The sequence below is a fragment of the Chiloscyllium plagiosum genome, unplaced genomic scaffold (genome assembly GCF_037043375.1).
Source record: "Chiloscyllium plagiosum isolate Xiang-an unplaced genomic scaffold, Cpla_swu_hap1 HiC_scaffold_27, whole genome shotgun sequence".
Classification (NCBI taxonomy): Eukaryota; Metazoa; Chordata; class Chondrichthyes; order Orectolobiformes; family Hemiscylliidae; genus Chiloscyllium; species Chiloscyllium plagiosum.
Window position 1 is genome coordinate 57100967 of NW_028270165.1, and position 21389 is coordinate 57122355.

Consider the following 21389-nt stretch of genomic DNA (forward strand, 5'->3'; position numbering starts at 1 on the left):
TCCCAATCCCTGCTGTTTCCCAATCATGAATCATTATACAACATCAATCTGACGGATCCTCCCTGACTGACCGTACAAAATAGCAGATATTAGCCTGATGTTCATAACTGACGGAGACCTGATAAGCAATTATGATCCACTGAAATACTAAATCACAGAAGCAGGCCATTCAGCCCATTGTGTCCATGCAATTCTCTAAATGAGCTTTCTGACGTTGTGCCATTTTCCTGATGTTTCCTTGGAAACTGGTACATTGCTTGTCATCAAATACTTGTCCAATGCCCTTAATTGAACCTGTTTCAACCACTTCTCCATGCAATGACTTCCAGATATATTTACTCACTGTGTGAGACTTCTTTCTCACATGACATTTTCTTTCTTGTAATCAACTTTAAATTTGCGTTCTTATTCTCAATGCTTTTACCATGGTGAACAGTTTTTCACTGTCTTTTCTGGGTATGATTTTCGTCATGATTTTCAAAACTTCTTTTAAATCTGGCTTCAGAGAGCAGTCCATGACGCCAAGCCCATCAACAATTCCAGCCTCGGGCGACTGTCTGTGTGGAGTTTGCACATTCTCCCCGTGTCTGCGAGGGTTTCGTCCAGGTGCTCCGGTTTCCTCCCACAGTCCAAAGATGTGCAGGTCAGGTGAATTGGCCATGTTAAAATGCCCATTGTGCTAGGTGCTTAGTCAGAGGGCTATGGGTCTGGATAGGTTCCTCTTCAGAGAGTCAGTGTGGACTTGTTGGGCTGAAGGGCCTGTTTCTACACTGTAGGGAATATAATCTAATAAAACAATACAGAAACAACCGAGCATCTAAAAGGACGGCACCTCAGTCATCACTGTGAGCCCCACAGCAACCATTGTTACCTGGGCGGTGGTATTGGTCCACAGTTTGGAAAACTGTGATTTTCGCTACGACTATAAAATTGAATGTTTTTTTAAGGCGGTTGTTGCTGAGAAGTTTAATCCTTTCTGTCCAGTAGGAAGTCAGTGATGTATTTGGGTTTGAATGTCATGTGGAGCAAGTGGATCACAGCTCCCTGGTATGCATGAGAACATTACATTCCAGATAAGCAGGGAATTGGATCTCTTCCTACAGCCCGTACATACCTCTGGTAACTTCCCAGGGGACTGTGCTTGTGTGACACAGGTCAGATCATTGGCTGGCTTAGAATGTTTTAGAATGTTACAGTACATAAGGAGGCCATTCAGACTATGATGTCAATAATAGTTCCTGAAACACCCACCCACTCTCCATCTCTATCTCCACCATCTTGCAACTGTCCAGCATCCTCGGTAGTGTAGTGGTTAGTATCCCCTGTGACTCAGGACACTGGGAGTACAATTCCCCATCGGGGAGGATTTGATATTTTTATGGATGTCTTGTAGCACAGAGGTAGTGACCCTAACTCTAGATCGGGTTCAAGTCCTGCCTGCTCCAGAGTTCAAAAGTTCACAAATATAGGAGTAGAATTAGGTCATTTAGCCCATCAGGTCTGCTCCACCATTCAATCAAGACTGCTCATCACCCCCTTTTCCTGCTTTCTCCCCAAACCCTTGAAAGGATTCAGAAAAGATTTACACGGATGTTTCCAGGATTTGAGAATTTGGGAGAGGCTTAATGGACCAGGACTGTTTTCCCTGGAACTTCAGAGGGTAAGGGGTGACTGTATGAAGGTTTATAAAAAATGAGGGGCATGGATAGGATAAACACAAATGGTGTTCAAAGTCTGTGAGAGGATTTGTAGCTCAGGTGCTTGTTGTTGTGGTTCTGTTCGCTGAGCTGGAAATTTGTGTTGCAGACGTTTCGTCCCCTGTCTAGGTGACACCCTCAGTGCTTGGGAGCCTCCTGTGAAGCGCTTCTGTGATCTTTCCTCCGGCATTTGTAGTGGTTTGAATCTGCCGCTTCCAGTTGTCAGTTACAGCTGTCCGCTGCAGTGGTCGGTATATTGGGTCCAGGTCGATGTGTTTATTGATTGAATCTGTGGATGAGTGCCATGCCTCTAGGAATTCCCTGGCTGTTCTCTGTTTTGAGAACTGACAACCGGAAGCGGCAGATTTAAACCACTACAAATGCCAGAGGAAAGATCACAGAAGCACTTCACAGGAGATTCCCAAGCACTGACGATGTCACCTAGATAGGGGAGGAAACGTCTGCAACACAAATTCCCAGCTCAGCGAACAGAAGAACAACAACAGAAAAAGTCTTTTCCCTTGGGTAGGAAAGTCCAGAATGAGATGGCATAGGTTTAGATTAGATTAGATTACATTACGGAAACAGGCCCTTCGGCCCAACAAGTCCACACCGACCCGCCGAAGCGCTACCCAACCCCTACCCCTACCCCTTCACCTAACTATGGACAATTTAGCATGGCCAATTCACCTGACCTGCACATCTTTGTGACTGTGGGAGGAAACCGGAGCACCCGGAGGAAACCCACGCAGACACGGGGAGAATGTGCAAACTCCACACAGTCAGTCGCCTGAGGCAGGAATTGAACCCGGGTCTCTGGCGCTGTGAGGCAGTAGTGCTAACCACTGTGCCACCGTGCCGTTTAGGTTGAGAGGGGAAAGATATCAAAGGGACCTAAGAGGCAATGTTTTCACACAGAGGGTGTGCTTATATGGAATTAGCTGCCAGAAATGTGGTGGAGGCTGGTACAATTACAGCATTTAAAGGGCATCTGGATGGGTAGATGAATAGGAAAGTTTTAGAGGATATGGACCAAGTGCTGGCAAATGGGACTAAATTAGGTTGGGATATCTGTCGGCATGGACAAGTTGGACTGAAGGGTCTGTTTCCATGCTGCACATCTCTATCACTCTAACAAATAGTAAACGAACTGGTCTGCAATTTCCCACATATTGCCTCCCTCCCATTTTGAATACATTAGCATTTTTCCAATCCAATGAAACCATAAGATTATAAGACATAGGAGCAGAAATTAGGCCATCCAATCCATTGAGTCTGCTCCACTATTCAATCATGGCTGATAAGTTTCTCAACTCCATTCTCCAGCTTTCTCCCCAGAACCTTTGATCCCCTTGACAATCAAGAACATATCTATACCAATCTTAAATAAACTCAATGAATCTTTTCCATGTTCAGAGATCTTCAGAATATTGTAACTAATGAATTCACTATCTCCGCTGCCACTTCCTTCAGGACCCTAGGATGTAGGCCATCAGGCCCAGGGGACCTGTCTCTGTCCTCAATCCTACTAGTTTGCTGTGTACCTTTTCCCTATCGATGTTAGTTGTTTAAGTTCTCCCCTTTCTATAGCCTCTGACTTGTCCATTTCAATAGGAATTGTTCTGTTGTCCTCCAACGTGAAAACTGAGGACAAGTATTGATTTAGCATCTCTGCCATTTCAGTATTCCCCCATTAACTCACCGTTTTCATCTTCCAAGGTATCAATACTTACCTTAACGACTCTGTTCCCTTTACCGTACCAACAAAAGCTTTTGCTGTTCTCTTTGATTTTTAGTGCAAGGTTACTTTTGTAATTTATCTCATCTATTTTAATTAATTTTTTTAGTATCCCTTTGTTTATGTTTGAAAGTTCAATGCTTCACCCATCCAGAGGTCTGGAATACTATTTCTGAACAGGCTGAAAAGTTTTTTAAAAAGTCAAAACGTTTTTCAAACCCCTTCATGTGGCTGGGGGCCGGCAAAACGATCGCCCCGCCCCCACCGTCTCCGATTGGTTGGTGGACTCCTCCAACCACGCCCCCTCCGGTGAAGACGTCATGCACCGGAATCCCCGCCCCTTGAGAGCTGGCGCATGTGCAGTGTAGGTCCTGCAGCGGGACAAAGACAGTGTGACTGTTTGTGGGAGAGAAATGGCGCCGGCGATTTAAGGAACAAGAACAGGAGCCGCTGGAAAAGCTGAGCAGGCCTGGTAGCATGTGTGGGGAGAAATGTGAGGAGGTGTTTCGGGTCCGGGGATCCTCCTTCAGAACAGGACCAGGTTTCAGGAACATCCCGGGGAAGGTCGCCAGGCCCGAGCGCCAAGACCTGGCTCCTGCCCCCGGGGAGAGGAGACAGTGAGACAGGGTAGGATTGGGACCCGCGGGAGGAGGGAGACTGGGGAGTTTATAAACTCCTAGGGGGAGGCCTGAGGCCTCGAATAAAATCCTCACAGAGGTAAAAACAATGACTGCAGAGGCTGGAAACCAGATTCTGGATTAGTGGTGCTGGAAGAGCACAGCAATTCAGGCAGCATCCAAGGACAGGCAAAATCGACGTTTCGGGCAAAAGCCCTTCATCAGGAATCAGGAATCCTCACAGGCCCAGTGTTTACTTCACTAGGGAAGGACCTCGCGGGTTGCCCGGCAACGGCCGCCATCTTTGTGAGGGTCAGGCGCCAGTTGTCTTGGGGAGCGTGGGCGGCCATCTTGGTGAGGGCACCATCAATTGTTATTTCTGGGAAAGACTTCCGGCCTTGTGGCAGCCCCGGCCTTGGCTGAGCTTAATTCCCCATATTGTCCAGCGATGTGCAGGTTAGGGTGGATCGGCCGTGCTAAATTACTGCTAATGCCCAAGGATGTTCTGGTTAGTGTTTATCGGCCATACTAACTTACCCTGATGAAGGGCTCCTGCCCGAAACGTCAATTCTCCTGCTCCTCGGATGCTGCCTGACCTGCTGCGCTTTTCCAGCAACACTTTTTCAGTTCTTTCCGTCTGTTGTAGGGTTCCGCTGTCGGACTAGCTCCGCTCCATTATGACGTCACAACACGGAAGTGGCCCTATCAGTTTCAATGTGAAACACCCTCCTCTGGGCAACTCCTCATCCTGGGAGGGAGAGAGGGAAGGGGGAATCAACTGGAGTGAATCTAGGGAGGGAGCAGCCTCTGCAAACTCGGGTATCTGGCTTAATTACCCGGGCGAGGAGGGACAGATGATAGCGATTCCCGCAAATAAATGCATCGGGTACAAGTACAGCGCATGCAATAATCCACATTGCAGCTTCAAGCCAGCTGCAATAGTTTTACATCCTCTGTTCTTCCTCTGTCTTGGCTCCTGCATTTCGGCTTCCTTCCCCCATTCCCACCCTGGACCCGAGACATTGGTGCTTCCAAGCTGACACTCATAAGTTCGGGTTGTCCCTCCATTCTTTCTCAATTTTCAAAACCCACAAAAGATAACTTTCCCAATCTTCTGAGCATTGGAGATGGGAGGTTACATTGAGACTGGTTAGGCCGCTTTTGGAATATTGTGTGCAGTTCTGGTCACCCTCCTATCGGAAGGATGTTGTGAAAAAAGATGACAAGGATGCTGCCAGAATTGGAGCGTTTGAGCTTAATTGGTTGGTGCTGTTTTCACGAGTGTGCCTAAGGCATTTGTACACATTTATAAAATCATGTAAGGCATGGATTGGTTAAATAGACAAGGTCTTTTCCCTGGGTTTGCAGGAGTCCAGAACTAAAGGGTAATAGCTTTAGGGTGAGGTGGATGAGCCAAGAATTAAAAGAAACCTAAGGGCAACTTTTTAATTCACAGTGTAGTGAATGTAAAGAATGAGCTGCCAGAGGAAATGGTGGAGGCTGGTACAATTACAATATGTGAAAGTCCTTGCGAGATCAAGAATTTATCAATCTCTGCCTTGAAGACATTTAACATCCTGGCCTCCACTGTCCTCTGTGGCAATGAATTCCACAGGCCCACACTATATGGCTGAAGAAATGTCTACTCATTTTTGTCCTAAGTTGACCCCCTCTAATGCTCAGGTTGTGCCCATGGGTCCTAGTCTCCCTGCCTAATGGAAACACCTTCCCAGCATCCACCCTTTCTAAGCTATGCATTATCTTATAAGTTTCTATTAGATCTCCCCTCAACCTTCTAAACTCTAATGAATACAATCCCAGGATCCTCAGCCATTCATCGTATGTTAGACGTACCATTCAGTGATTCTTCTACCCTGCTGGCCCACCGGGGGCTCCACTCTGGGGAGAGGTCCTTCAGCTGCCCAAAGTGAGGGAAGGCCTTCAGCAATTCCTCTGTCCAACTGAGGCACCAGCGGATCCACACGGGCGAGAGGCCCTTCAGCTGCCCTGAGTGCGGGAAGTGCTTTACCCAGGCTTCCCACCTGCTGACCCACCAGCGGGTTCACATGGGTGAACGACTGTTTACCCGCTCTGAGTGCGGGAAGGCCATCGGTGACTCGTCAGACCTGAGGAGGCACCAATGTGTCCACACCAGAGAGAGGCCGTTCCCCTGCCCTGAGTGCAGACAGAGGTTCACGTTGTCCTGCAACTTGCAGGGGCACCAATTCTCCCAACAATCGGATTCTGCCAGCGATGCTGCTGTGGATCACCACTAGTGTTGATTCCTCGGCATTATGATCTGCCTTCAAATTGGTCAATTGGTTCACTCAGCTGTTATTGGTATGATGTGAATTCAGTCCTGAGATTGAGTCAACTTTACAGTGGTCTCCTAAAAAGCTGGAAATAAAATTCTAGGACCTTTGCAGTTGTAGAGTCATCAAGTCCAACAGCAAGGAAACAGACCTTTCGGTCCAACCAGTCTATGCTGAACATAAGCTGAAAATGTGTTGCTGGAAGAAGGATTCCTGAAGAAGGGCTTATGTCCGAAACGTCGATTCTCCTGTTCCCTGGATGCTGCCTGACCTGCTGCGCTTTTCCAGCAACACATTTTCAGCTCTGATCTTCAGCATCTGCAGACCTCACTTTCTCCTATGCTGAACATAACCCAAACTGAACTCGTCCCACCTGCCTGCTCCCAGCCCATATCCCTCTAAGCCTTTTTTATTCATGTACTTATCCAAATCATTACAAATACCAAAGGAATTCACTCCTCTTAATCCTTTATTTCCAAAAGCAATTAGGAGTCTAACTGCTTCCTCCCCCACCTCACCCTAAGCCTTTGCCCTCTAGTTCTGGACTCTCCCAACCCAGGGAAAAGACCTTGTCTCTTTATCCTTTCAACGTCCCACATGATTTGATAAACCTCTATAAGGTCACCCCTCAGTCTCCAATGTTCCAGGAAAAACAGCCCCAGCCTATTCAGACCCTCCCTGTAGCTCAAACCCTGGCAACCTCCTTGTGAATCTTGAAACAGTTCAGAAAATATCTACAACATCCCTTCTATAGCAAGGAGATTGGTTAGACCACTTTTGGAATACTGTGTGTGTAATGTCCTGTACAGTTGCAACATGACCTCCTAAGTCCAATACTCGATGCTCTGACCAATAAAGGAGAGCGTGCCAAACGCCTTCTTCACTATTCTACCTACAACTCCATTTTCAAAGAACTATGAACCTGCGCCCCAAGATCTTTGTTCAGCAATACTCCCCAGGATCTTACCATTAAGTGTATAAGTCCTGCCCTGATTTGGCTTTCCCAAAATGCAACACTTAAGTAAACTACATCGGCAGAAAAAAACACAATGTCTTTTAAAGGGATCACGCAATGCTTTCCCCATTTTGCAATTTTACACATACCACCAAATTCGAAATTCTTGCCACCCAACCTACAATTACAGAGGAACCACGATTATCCAAACGAGATGGGCGGGCACTATTTCATTCAGATAACTGATTGTTTGGTTAATTGATTCAATGCCTGTCCTGTGGGGCTCAGTTTTCTGAAGTTTCCTTCTTCCTCGCTCTGCCTGTCTCAGGGTTTGTTTCTGAGCAGACACACACTTTTATGTGTAAGGGACCTGCAGCATTTCTGAAGCCCCAGGCGCCCCCCCCATCCCCCCGCCCCCATCAGCTCCCATGAGTATCCCGCCGGCCCCCTATCCCCTCTCTGGGGCAGCCGGACTGGACACCAACAGTAAGAATGTTGCTGCCCTTGGGGATGTTGGGGGGGGGGGGGTTAAGTCTCAAATAGTGCACACACTACTTTTATTTGCAACAGGTTCCACCTTTGCCCTGTACAGGATAATGCAAGCGGGCATCAGAGCCGCCCTGCTTTTGCCACGGGACTATGCCTACATCAGGAAACTATAAGAATTCATTTTGTGTTTTAAACAGCAGTCGCAGCTTTCAACCCACAGAAATCAGCAGCTGCCGGTCCGCCCACGTGACCGGGAGATGGGAGACAGAGGACAGATAAAATCCACACTATACCAACACTACCCATGACTCATAGACCAAAACTCCGGAATTAATTAATATGGAAACCCATCTCCTAATCACATCAAGAGACTGACTGAAACACACCCATATCCATTGATACGGACCCACCCTGACACAAAGGACAGGTATCCACCAGACAGGAACGGACAGACCAATACACACCAACACCCCAAGGGAACAAAGGGGGCTGCTAGCCCCTGTCCTCACAAAGAGAGACAAGCAGATAATACCCAGACCCGTTTTACATAAACCAATTAGCACCCTATTGTGCATGCCCTGCAACTCTCCTGGGATGGCAGGAAACATTCTATTTGCACCTACTCCAGTGATGATGGGGAACTATCATCCCATTCATCCTCAAATTCCACACATCCTGACAACTAAAAGTATATAATATGTAGCAGCGTGCAGGAACAGGAGAGCGGCTGAGATTCGGACCTCTGTTGGTCTCCGCCGGCGTTACTGTAGCAATAAACGTTACCAATTGTTGAACCGCACTCTGGGCTCGGACTGATATCATTTCATCCGCGCTAACAATAATATTGGAGAGATTATCTGGGAAAGGGAAGTTGAGGGTACTCGCCTGTATAGAACTTCAGGGGAAGTGTGGGAGAGAGAGAAGCCAAGCAGTCAGTCATTGGGAGATGGTGCCTGGGCTCCCATAGATATCCAGGATTGTTGACAACATTTCAGTAAGCTGAGTGCATTTTTAATCATTATAAACAAAAGGCGCAATCAGTATTGAAACACCTCTTTGATGTAATGTTTCTATCGGGACCTTGAGCTCTTCTTCGGATAATCCAATATTCGGATAATTGAGTTTCCTCTGTACTCTATCCAACTTCACAACACATCACTTCTGGAAGATGACATTTCAAATCTGCTATTAAATTAAGAAAGAGAGGGTTTAGGGTCCTTTCTCAAAATCTTTAGAAGGGGCTGGGCATGGGTCTGGTCTGGTCCATAACAGCTGTCAGTAACTTGTTACCCACCAGCACTGCCATCAGCTTATAGTACCCAATAGCTGCCAATTATGGCCACATTGATGTGGTTTCTTGGCTCAAACACCACAGAGTAGGATATGGTCTGAATACTTCCCTGCAACACAGACCTTTATGGATCAGACAAGAACCCCTCAAAAAATGTGAAGAATGTAGGCCACACCCTAACTTGTTAATTTATTTTTTTAGGCAATTTCACAAAATTTATTTAGTGAAGTGGATATTCTAGGACTGATGCAGCTGGTCAAACCACTCAGTTTCAGACAAAACAATTTATTTACACACTACAGATGAAACACAAACAAAAGAAAATAGAATTGAGAATAACTTATATGAAAACTCAACTGACTATTGCAACTTAACAAAGCTGTTCCAATTTCGCAACATCCTGTGAACACACCTCTTGGCAAAAGGTAAATTTGAACACAGGTTCTTACAGGCAGGAGAGATTTCAGAGAGTGGAGTCAGGCAAAATAATGTCTATTAAAGCAAGTTTCATTGTAGCTGCTTGTCTAGGTCCCCAGTAATTTTCTGACTCTGCTAAAACCAAACCAAACTGGGGAAAAAAAACTGAGCTGGGAGAACTGGCCACTCCCCTTTCATTGTGCAACTGTGTTTAAAAAAACTCTAAAGGCTTCCTCTGGTTGTTGATTCAGGCAGTGTCTGTTAGCCTTTTCCACACCACTGCTTTTACAACCCTTCTTGAACAAAACCAAGGACAGTATAACCTTGTCTAAGGGGCAGAATCGTCCCATCACCATGTAATATGGGTTCTTGTGGAGGCAGATGTCTTGAAGTTTATTAAAAACACTCATTATTTGCACCATTACAATATCTCAAGCTGAGACACAGACTGGGTCCTGGGCTCATTGATGCACCACATGACTAGAACACGACTTGTGGCTGACTGAGTGACCACATATTGCATTGTGACTACTGAGGTGAGGGAACAGACTTTGTTGTGGAATGCCACATTGTGAGGTGATCTAACTGCGTGTAATGTGCATGGTCTTTCTGCAATCCATGCAAAGCTACACGAGACGTCATCCTCTCATCTTCAAAAAGGAAGATGCCGGAACTTCAGTTTTAATCCTAGGTTCTAAAATGGCCACTGCAGACTGCAGGATATTTCTCTCTTCGTGGAAGCAGGGATAAAAAATCCCCAGGACCTAATCAGGTGTACCCAAGAACTCTGTGGGAAGCTAAAGAAGTGATTGCTGGGTCTCTTGCTGTGATATTTGTATCATTGATAGTCACAGGTGAGGTGCTGGATACTGGAGGTTGGCAAACGTGGTGCCACTGTTTAGGAAGGGTGGCAAGGACAAGCCAGGGAGCCATAGACCAGTGAGCCTGACCTCGGTGGTGGGTAAGTTGTTGGAGGGAATCCTGAAAGACAGGATATATGTGTATTTGGAAAGAGAAGGACTGATTAGGGATAGTCAACGTGGCTTTGTGCTTGGGAAATCATGTCTCACAAACTTGAGTTTTTTACCGAAGTAACAAAGGATTGATGAGGGCGGAGCGGTAGATGCGATCTACATGGACTTCAGTAAGGTATTCGACAAGGTTCCCCATGGGAGACTGATTAGCAAGGTTAGGTCTCATGGAATACAGCGAGAACTAGCCATTTGGATACAGAACTGGCTCAAAGGTAGAAGACAGAGGGTGGTGGTGGAGGGTTGTTTTTCAGACTGCAGGCCTATGACCAGTGGAGTGCCACGAGGATTGGTGCTGGGTCCTCTACTTTTTGTCTTTTACATAAATGATTTGGATGTGAACATAAGAGGTACAGTTAGTAAGTTTGCAGATGACACCAAAATTGGAGGTGTAGTGGACAGCAAAGAGGGTTTGATTTTAGCAGAGTCAGAAAACTACTAGGGACCTAAACAATAGGATCTTGACTAGATGGGCCAATGGGCTGAGAAGTGGCAGATGGAGTTTAATTTAGATAAATGTGAGGTGCTGCATTTTGGGAAAGCAAATCTTAGCAGCACTTATACACTTAATGGTAAGGTCCTAGAAAGTGCTGCTGAACAAAGAGACCTTGGAGTGCAGGTTCATAGCTCCTTGAAAGTTGAGTCGCAGGTAGATAGGATAGTGAAAAAGGCGTTTGGTATGCTTGCCTTTATTGGTCAAAGTAGTGAGTACAGGAGTTGGGAGGTCATGTTGCGACTGTACAGGACATTGGTTAGACCACTGTTGGAATATTGTGTGCAATTCCGGTCTCCTTCCTATCGGAATGATGTTGTGAAACTTGAAAGGGTTCAGAAAAGATTTACAAGGATGTTGCCAGGGTTGGAGGATTTGAGATATAGGGAGAGGCTGAACAGGCTGGGATTGTTTTCCCTGGAATGTTGGAAGCTGAGAGGTGACCTTATAGAGGTTTACAAAATTATGAGGGGCATGGTTAGGGTAAATAGGCAAAGTCTTTTCCCTGGGGTTGGGAGTCCAGAACTAGAGGGCATAGGTTTAGAGTGAGAGGAGAAAGATATAAAAGAGACCGAACGGGCAACTTTTTCACACAGAGGGTGGTACGGGTATGGAATGAGTTGCCAGAGGAAGTGGTGGAGGCTGGTACAATTGCAATATTTAAGAGGCATTTGGATGGGTATATGAATAGGTAGAGTTTGGAGGGATATGGGCCTGGTGCTGCCAGGTGGGACTAGATTGGGTTGGGGTATCTGGTCGGCATGGACGGGTTGGACCGAAGGGTCTGTTTCCATGCTGTACATCTCTGTGACTCTATGAATGTAGAGGCTGCTTGGTTTAACATTAGTCACAGGGAGAAATGCTGCAATCAGTTAATAAGGAAAATAAATTGTGACATTTATAATCTTGTTGCAATCAGGCAGAGTTAACAAAGGATTGTGAAAGGGACTCACTCATTGGGAAATCTATTTTAAGAAAGTAACAAGCAATGTGGTTCATTCAATTTGATTTGCATTGCTTTATTATTGTCGCATGTACCTAAGTACAGTGAAAGGTTTTGTTTTGTGTGCAGATATACTACACAAGGTGCATCAGAGTAATAGAACAAAGCAAGGAATGCAATGCAACGGCTGCAGAGAAGGTGCACAAAGAGTGACATCAACATTAAATTTCAAATTTGAAGTGTCCAGTCAACGGTCTAATCCAGGGTCGGAGGGGTGTTTAATGTTGGCTGAGTTCCTGAGGCAGCAGGAAGTACACATGGAGTCAATGGTTGGAAGGTTGTCTTGTGTGATGTACTGGGCTATGTTTGCAACTGTATGTAGTTTCTTTCGGTCGTAGGCACAGCAGTTGCCGTACCAAGCCGCAATGCATCCAGAAAGATTGCTTTCAATGGTGCAGCCATAAACATCGCTAAGAGTCTTTACAGATATGCTGAATTGCCTTAGCTTCCTGATATATGTTAAGTGAGTGCACAAAAGTTTGGCAATTGGAGTAAATGTTAATAAATGTGAAGTCATCCATTTTGGTTGGCATAACAGTAAAAAGGATTATTACTTGAATGCTTAAAATAATTGCAATATGCTGCTGCACAGAGGGACCTAGGCGTCCTTGTGCATGAATTACAGAAGGTTGGTCTGCAGGTACAGTAGGTATTTAAGAAGGCAAATGGAATTTTGTCTTTCATCACTAAAGGGATCAAGTTTAAAAGCAGGAAGGTTATGTTGCAGCTGTTTCGGGTGCTGGTGAGGCTACACTTGGAGTACTGTGTGCAGTAATATGCTCCTCATTTAAGAAAGGATGAACTGGCACTGGAGTGTGTGCACAGGAGGTTCACTAGGTTAATTCCAGAGGTGAGGATATTGGCTTATGAGGAGAAACTGAGTAAGCTGGGATTATGTTATTGGAATTTAGACAAATGAGGTGGAATCTTATAGAAACACGTAAAATTATGAAAGGAATAGATAAGACAGACTTAGAGAGGATGTTTCCACTGGCAGGTGAAACCAGGATAAGAAGGCAGAACCGCAAAATTAGGGAGGAGCCGATTTAGGACTGAGTTGAGCAGCACTTTCTTCACACAGAAGTGGCTGTGAACTTGTGGAATTCCCTGCCCAGTGAAGTAGTTGAGGCTACTTCAGTAAATGTTTTTAAAGCTAAGATAAATAATGTTTTGAGCAGTGAAGGAATTAAGGGATACGGTGAGAGGGTGGGTACGTGGAGCTGAGGCCACGAAAAGATCAGCCTTGATGTTACTGAATGTTGAAGTGGACTCGAAGGGCCAGTTGGCCGACTCCTGCTCCTAGTTCTTATGAAGTAGAGGAACCCATGGATGTACTGATATTCCAGAAGTCTTTTGGTATGGTGCCACATCGAAAGTCATTATTCAAAATAAGAGCTCATCTTGTCCAGGTCATTTAACAGCGTGGATAGAGCATTGGTGAGTGAACAGGCAACAGTCATCAAAATGTTTCGGGTTGAAGGGGTGATGAGTGGAACACAGTGCAAGGGCTTCCATTTTTTTCACAATGTCTTTTCACAGCTTTGATGATGGAAGTATCTGCAAAGGTGTTCAGTTTGGTGATGGCCCAAACCTAGATAGGAAACTCATGTACAAACAGAGAATAAGACAACTGTTAAGTGTGGTTGACAGGTTGGGACCAGGCAAGATTGGAGTTTAATGCAGGAAAACCTGTCCAACTTAAATGAAATGTTCTCATTTCTGGTAAGGGGGTAGAATATAAAGTCAGGGGGTAGAATATAAAGTCATTATATAAAGAATATAATGTTTTGCTCCATTTGTCGGTGGGTATTGGGAAACCATATTTGGTTTCTTTACTTAGTAAATACATTCAAAGCAGTTCATAACTGAATTTACTCAACTTATAATCAGAGTCAAGGGGTTGTCGGGTTGCGATGTTATCAGTTAGAGCTTATAAAAATCAGATGATCTGATGGAGATGTATAACATCCTGTGAGGACTTAACAATGTGAATGGATGAATGCCATTGTGCCAGAGACTAGAAATGAGTGGACCCAGTTAACAAATAGGTGGCCACTCATTTAAGAGAGGAGAGATATGTTTTTCTCTGAAGGCTTCCTGAGTCTTTAAAATTCACTTCTTTAGAGAGCAGAATGAGATAGAACAGAGGTTAGCACCGCTGCCTCACAGCATCAGGGACCTGAGTTTGATTCCACCCTTGGACGACTGTCTGGGCTGAGTTTGCACATTCTCCCCCGGTGTCTGTTTGGATCTCCTCTGGGTGCTTCAGCTTCCTTCTTCCAGGAGGGAGAACAGCATGGGATTACAATCGGAATAAAGCTTCCTCTACTCTTAAATTGAAAGTGAAGCTACCGCGACACTGTCCCAAACAAATACTGCCATGACAGGCACAGCATTGGCTTGGATACAGAGTAAAACTCCCTCTACGCTTTCCTATTTAAACATTCCCAGGACAATGACAGCAGAGGATTAAATAAACAGTAGAACTTCTTCCATTCTGACTGACACTTGGTATGTTCTACACCAATCCTCAAGGATAATTCAGAAGTGAGACTATTATCCGGCACTGAATTCACACTTCCTAATGGGAAATGACCAGGTCCAGAAAATCACCTAGTGAAACATAGATAAAGCACACACAATGCACAACAGAACCAGAATTTTATTGGGATCAAAGACTTTTAAATGAGAGGAGACACGGTCCTTGCAAGAATCCGAATGTGAGCTGGACATTTTCTCACTCTCATCAGTTTCTCTGGGGTTGCAGTGTCCACCTCACTGCTGTCTGGTCAGTTCATCTGTTCTCATTCAGAGTGAGTTGTGGCTGACCACATGGTGGCCTGGGGTCAAGAGGTTAGAGGGTAAAGGTCAACTTGGATAGAGGGGATCTTGTGTCATGCTAGTGAGGTCGGGTGTTGCTGATTTACTCAACTTATAATAATCAGGGACAAGGGAATGTCAGACTGGGCTTGTATCAGTTCAAGCTTAGAAGAACCAGATGATCTGATGGAGGTGTATGACATCTGAAGAGGACTTTACATTCACATTGTTATGTCCACTCATTTCTAGCCAGACACTAGCCTCTCATTTAAGATAAGAGAGTTTTGTTTTTCTCTCAAAGATTCCCGAATCTTTGAAATTCATTTTTTTAGGGAAACATGGAGTGGTGGTACAGTGGTGAGCACTGCTGCCTCACGGCATCAGTGACCCTAGTGTGGTTCTACCCTCGGACCAACTGTCTGCGTGGAGTTTGCACATTCTGCCCCTGTGTCTGCCTGGGTTTCCTCTGGTGCTCTGGCCTCCTCCCACAAGATGTGAAGGTGAGGGTGGATTGGCCATGGGAAATGCACAGTTCCAGGATAGGATAGCAGAGTGGGTCTGGGTGGGATAGTCAGTGCTGATTCAATGGGATGAATGGCCTGCTTGCACACTATGGATTCTCGAACCGCCTGGAACCTGTAACTGACCAGATGACACGTGGACACTTTTCTTACACTGCTTTTATTCAAGCCTGCAGAGCCATTTCCACAAGATGGCAACAAACTCCCCAGATACTAAAATACATCCGTTTTATATACTGTTGTGTTATTTTAAGAGCAGTTTACATATACCAAATCAATAGTATACAGTTGTTTTATGGTTATCGTTATCCAGTTACAATTAGTGGTTCTGGTTATTTCATCTGCCTTACCTTATTGTATTCAACCAACTCCAAAATCCAATGTTCAAACAGTATTTTTCTTTTTGTCGTGACCGTTACCTTGAATACTGACTTGTGACCTCCTTATTGCTCTCAAAGTTCCTCATTTGTCCATACATTGTCAAGGTTTTACTTTAGTCGAATGTGTTCCTGGCTTTTTGCAGTTAGCACCCGATCTTCTGCTCTGGTCAACGTTTTCCCTTTCCAGGTCTATACTGAGGATTTCATGAGAAACCTCAGAATGTGGTGAGACTATGGAACTCACTACCATCGCAACAGGTTGGCATGAAAAGCATTACAACCAAGGGTAAGCCAGCCAATACAAATGAGTGTCACGGTCACCAGATTCACAACACAATGAAATTAAAACATGCAAAGTCCCTCAAAATTTCTCAACTGTTCCTAACCAGACTTGATGAACAGATCTTGCACACCAAAATTATAATTTAAACAAAAACCAACAATTATAAATACTGAAACTTTGCTAGGGCAAAGTTAAACACTATAATCTAATTAATAGCAATGATCATTTCCCCACCATCTCAGAAACAGAGACTGAAGAAAGAAAATTTTAAAATTACCAATTCAAAAATGGATTGCCAAGCATTTGTGCAATCCTTAGACAATGGATTGTTCACAGGCACGTAACTGTAAATCTAAATTCAAAGTCACTGCTGAATACGAATGGACACCCCAAAGTATTTAGCTATTTATTGTAGACTCGTTCACAGAAAGAGCCAACAAATCTTTATGTGGGCAGAAAAAACTAGAAAGAACACTCCCGGGCACAATGAGCAGCAATGCCCACTGGAAGCAAAGTTGGGGGTGGGGGGGGGGGGGGCACGCTGACTCTCCCACTGCAGTCACTGTCAGAATGGGAAGGGTTCAGTCCTGGGAGTGACCCACAGCAGTGTCACCGGCAGAATCAGATTGTTGAGAGCACTGGTGCTTCCACAAGTTGCAGGATGATGAGAACCTCTGCCCACACTAGGGACAGGACAACAGCCTGTCCCCAGTGTGGATCCGCTGGTGCCTCAGCAGGTTGGAGGAATTGCTGAAGGCTTTCCCGCACTTGGGGCAGGGGAAGGGCCTCTCCCCCGTGTGGACCCGTTGATGGGCCTGTAGGTGGGATGTCTGGGTAAAGCCCTTCCCACACTCGGGGCAGGAAAATGCCCTCTCCCCGGTGTGGACCTGCTGGTGCCTCAGCCAGGCAGAGGTATCCTTGAAGGCCTTCCTGCACTTGGGGCAAGTGAAGGGCTTCTCCCCTGTGTGGACCCCCTGGTGCCTCTTCAGGTGGGAGGAACTGCTGAAAGTCTTCCCGCACTCTGGACAGGCAAACGGCTTATCTCCAGTGTGGACTCGCTGGTGCCTCTGCAGGTGAGAGCTATTACTGAAGGCAGTCCCGCACTCGGGGCAGCTGAAAGGCCTCTTCCCGGTGTGGATCCGCTGGTGCATCAGCCGGGCAGAGGAATTGCTGAAGCCCTTCCCGCACTCGGGGCAGCTGAAGGGCCTCTCCCCTGTGTGGACCCGGTGGTGCCTCAGCCGGGCGGAGGAATTGCTGAATGTCTTCCCGCATTCAGGGCAGCTGAAGGGTTTCTCCCCCGTGTGGACCCGCAGGTGCCTCAGATGGTTGGAGGAATTGCTGAATGTCTTCCCGCATTCAGGGCAGCTGAAGGGTTTCTCCCCCGTGTGGACCCGGTGGTGGGTCAGGAGGGCAGAGGAATAGCTGAAGGTCTTCCTGCACTCAGAGCAAGTGAATGGCTTATCAGCTGTGTGGACCAGCTGGTGCCTTTGCAGGTGGGAGGAACTGCTAAAGGTCTTCCCACAGTCGGGGCAGCTGTAGGGTCTCTCCCCTGTGTGGACCTGCCGGTGCCTCAGCAGGTGGGAGGAATTGCTAAATCCTTTTCCGCACTCATGACAGGAGAACGGCCTCTCCCCGGTGTGACTGCGCCGATGAGTATCTAGGTCAGACGGGAAATGAAAGCCTTTCCCACAGTTGTCACACTTCCACGGTTTCTCCACAGGGCGGGATTCCTTGGGTTTCTCCATGACCGAAGCTTCATCCGCACACAAAAGCACGTACAGCTCTTCCTCGGCGTGAATTCCTCTTCCCAGGCCGTATAACTTTTTCAGGCTCCACACTCAGAGCGATGCAATAATAGGGTCTCTCATCTAGTCCCACTGATGCTGAAAACGTATTGAAACAGGAACGAAAAAGCTTGGTTCCTTCTCACAGAATCATAGTCGAAAATTGTTGCAGTCCTGATGAATTGAGTGACTGTCAGTCATTGACATGAAAGTGAGGACTGCAAATGCTGAAGAGTCAGAGTTGAAAAGTGCGATGCTGGAAAAAGCACAGCAGGTCAGGCAGCATCCGAGGAGCAGTAGAGTTGATGTTTCGGGCATAAGCCCTTGATCTGTTGATTTTGAAACTTCTGTCTTCAGATCTTCAAATACTCTTAAAAAAAATTACAAAAATCATCACTATCAGTCCAGGGTAGAAATTCAGAACAAGCAACTCTACTTTCTGCAGAACATTCTTTTCTTTTTCCACAAAATTGAAAGCACCATCTCTCTCTCTCTCTCTTTCTCGAGTTTTGGATACCTCCACCTGAAAGTTATTATCTTTCACGATGTTGGGATACTGCTGAGAGTGAGCAGGTCTGATTTGGGAAGCAAAAAAGTGTCAATTCAGGATGAACCTACAGCTTCTGGAGAAATAACCAGACACAAAATGGTTAATGTCCGGGGAGGTGGTGAGGAAGAAATGAGACATCAAGGCATTGGCACCAACACCAGAGAAAAACTGAACATACAGACGTAGCAAATATTAGTGGCAAGCCAGAGTCATAGAGATATACAGCACAGAAACAGGTCCTTCGGTCCAACTCGTCCATGCTGACAAGATATCCTAAATTAATCTAGTCCCATTTGATAGCACTTGACTCATATCCCTCTAAACCCGTCCTATTCATATAACCATCCAGATGCCTTTTAAAATGTTGTAATCATACCAGCCTCCACCACTTCCTCTGGCAGCTCATTCCTTGCACGCACCACCTTCTGCATGAAAAAGTTGCACGATAGGTCCCCTTTAAATCTACCCCCTCCTCACTCTAACCCTATTATCCTCTAATTCTGGACTCCGCCAATTCCCCATCTTGTCATCTATCATACCCTATCTATGCCCCTCATGATTTTATAAATGTGTATATGGTCACACCTCAGCCTCCATTGGGTAAACCTTACCCTTGGGTAAACAACCCCAGCCTATTCAGCTCAAACCCTGGCAACATCCTTGTAAATATTTTCTGAACCCTTTCAGGTTTGACAACATCCTTCCGATAGGAGGGAGACCAGAATTGCACACAATATTCCAAAAGTGGCCTAACCAATGTCCTATACATCCACAACATAACTGTCCAACTCCTCTACTCAGAGGATTGGGAATATTTTCAAAATGCACAAAAACACGACCAGGAAAGAATGCAGGGACAAACTGAACTTTTGATGGTCAGCTTGGAAGCACCAATGCCTCAGGGCAAAGATCCTTTTGTTACACAATGATTGTTCAATTTTGTGACCAAAATAATTGGATTTGTAATTACTTATATCAGATATTGTCATCATCTCAGGCAAGAACACAACCAATTTTTTTCAGACAGTACATTTACATGATTCGATACAATTCCCTATTCCTTACTTTACCAGAACATTACCAGGAATGGAGGGTTTGAATTATAAGGAGAGGCGGGATAGGCTAGGACGTTTTTCCGCTGGAGCCTAGAAAGTTGAGAGGTGACGTTGTAGAGGTTTAGAAAATTGTAAGAGGAGAGATAAGGCGTCTTTTCCCGAGGGTTGGCAGAAAAGCAGCTCAAAGTCAGTACCGTATGGAAACAGGCCCTTCAGCCCAACAAGTCCACACCAAGTCCGGAAGAGTAACCCACCTAGACATATTACCCAACATTTACCCGCTCACCAATGCACCTAACCTGCACATACACCCTCACCCCTATGCTGTATTCCATACCAGGCGCCACCTCCATGTTGCCTCCTCCTCCAGGCCCCGTCCCCACGCTGTATTCCATACCAAGCGCCGTCGCCACCTCCTTCAGGCCCCGCCCCCACACTGTATTCCATACCAGGTGCCATCTCCATGTCTTCTTCAAAGACCACCAGGGATACATTTCCCTCCCCTCCCCTATCAGCATTCCGAAAAGACCACTCCCTCCGTGACTCACTCATCAGGTCCACACCCCCCACCAATCCAACCTCCACCCCCGACACCTTCCCCTGCAACCACAAGAAATGCAAAACTTGTGCCCACACCCCCCCCCCCCCTTACTTCCCTCCAAGGCCCCAAGGTATCCTTCCATATCCACCACAAATTCACCTGCACTTAACACACATCATTTATTGCATCCGCTGCACCCAATGTGGCCTCCTCTATATTAGGGAGACAGGCCGCCTACTTGCGGAACGTTTCAGAGAACACCTCTGGGACACCCAGACCAACCACCCCGTGGCTGAACACTTCAACTGCTCCTCCCACTCCACCAAGGACATGCAGATTCTTGGACTCCTCCATCGCCAGACCATAGCAACATGACGGTTGGAGGAAGAGCGCCTCATCTTCCGCCGAGGAACCCTCCAACCACAAGGGATGAACTCAGATTTCTCCAGTTTCCTCATTTCCCCTCCACCCACCTTGTCTCAGTCAAATCCCTCGAACTCAGCACCGCCTTCCTAACCTGCAATCTTCTTCCTGACCTCTCCACCCCCACCCCCACTCCAGCCTATCACCCTCACCTTGACCTCCTTCCACCTATCGCATTTTCAACGCCCCTCCCCCAAGTCCCTCCTCCCTACCTTTTATCTTAGCCTGCTGGGCACACTTGCCTCATTCTTGAAAAAGGGCTCATGCCCGAAAGGTTGGTTCTCCTGCTCCTTGGATGCTGCCTGACCTGCGTGCGCTTGTCCAGCAACACATTTTCAGTCACCTCCACGTTGCCGCCTCCTCCTCCAGGCCACGCCCCCACGCTGCCTTCTCTATCAGGCCCCGCCCCCACGCTGCCACCGTCTCCCAAGCCCCGCCCCCACGCAGCGTTCTACCCCAGGCCCCGCCCACACTGCCGTGTCGCCCACGTGGAGACTCGAGCTGAAAATGTGGCTTCTTCAGGGCTCATCCCCGAAACGTCGATTCTCCTGCTCCTTGGATGCTGCCTGACCTGCTGCGCCTTTCCAGCAGCACATTTTCAGCTCTGATCTCCAGCATCTGCAATCCTCACTTTCTCCCCGTGGAGACTCTATCCAGCACCGGGCCTTTCCAGTCCAATGTGAGTCCCGGGTCGGTACCCAGGCCATCGCGACCGCACCAGTACTCATCCGCAACCTCGGTCTCCGACAACGCTGCCCCGGAATCTGCCGATAACAAAACTCGGACCGACCGCGACTTCATTCCAGCTTCTGACTCAAAGTAGACAGGCAGGAGGCTGAAAGAACGCAGCGAGCCAGGCAGCAGCAGGAGGGGAAGAAGTCGACGTTTCTGGTGTAACTCTTCCTCAGGTTTGGGGGTGGGTGTCGGGGAGCTGCAGATAAAGGGGGTCGTGGGGGCGGTTGGCCAATTGGAGAAACGAATCCGGTTGG

At 46.7% G+C, this 21389-nt stretch overlaps 1 protein-coding gene across 1 annotated transcript in view; it reads right to left on the bottom strand.

Moving 5' to 3' along the window:
- Window positions 1-16730: 16730 nt before the first annotated feature.
- LOC148144222 (uncharacterized) overlaps window positions 16731-21389 on the bottom strand; it is a 51740-nt gene continuing 47081 nt past the window's right edge. Inside the window, exon 3 of the mRNA XM_087975311.1 lies at window positions 16731-17744. Coding sequence (XP_087831437.1) covers window positions 16731-17744 — 1014 coding nt within the window. The remainder of the gene's footprint in view (window positions 17745-21389) is intronic.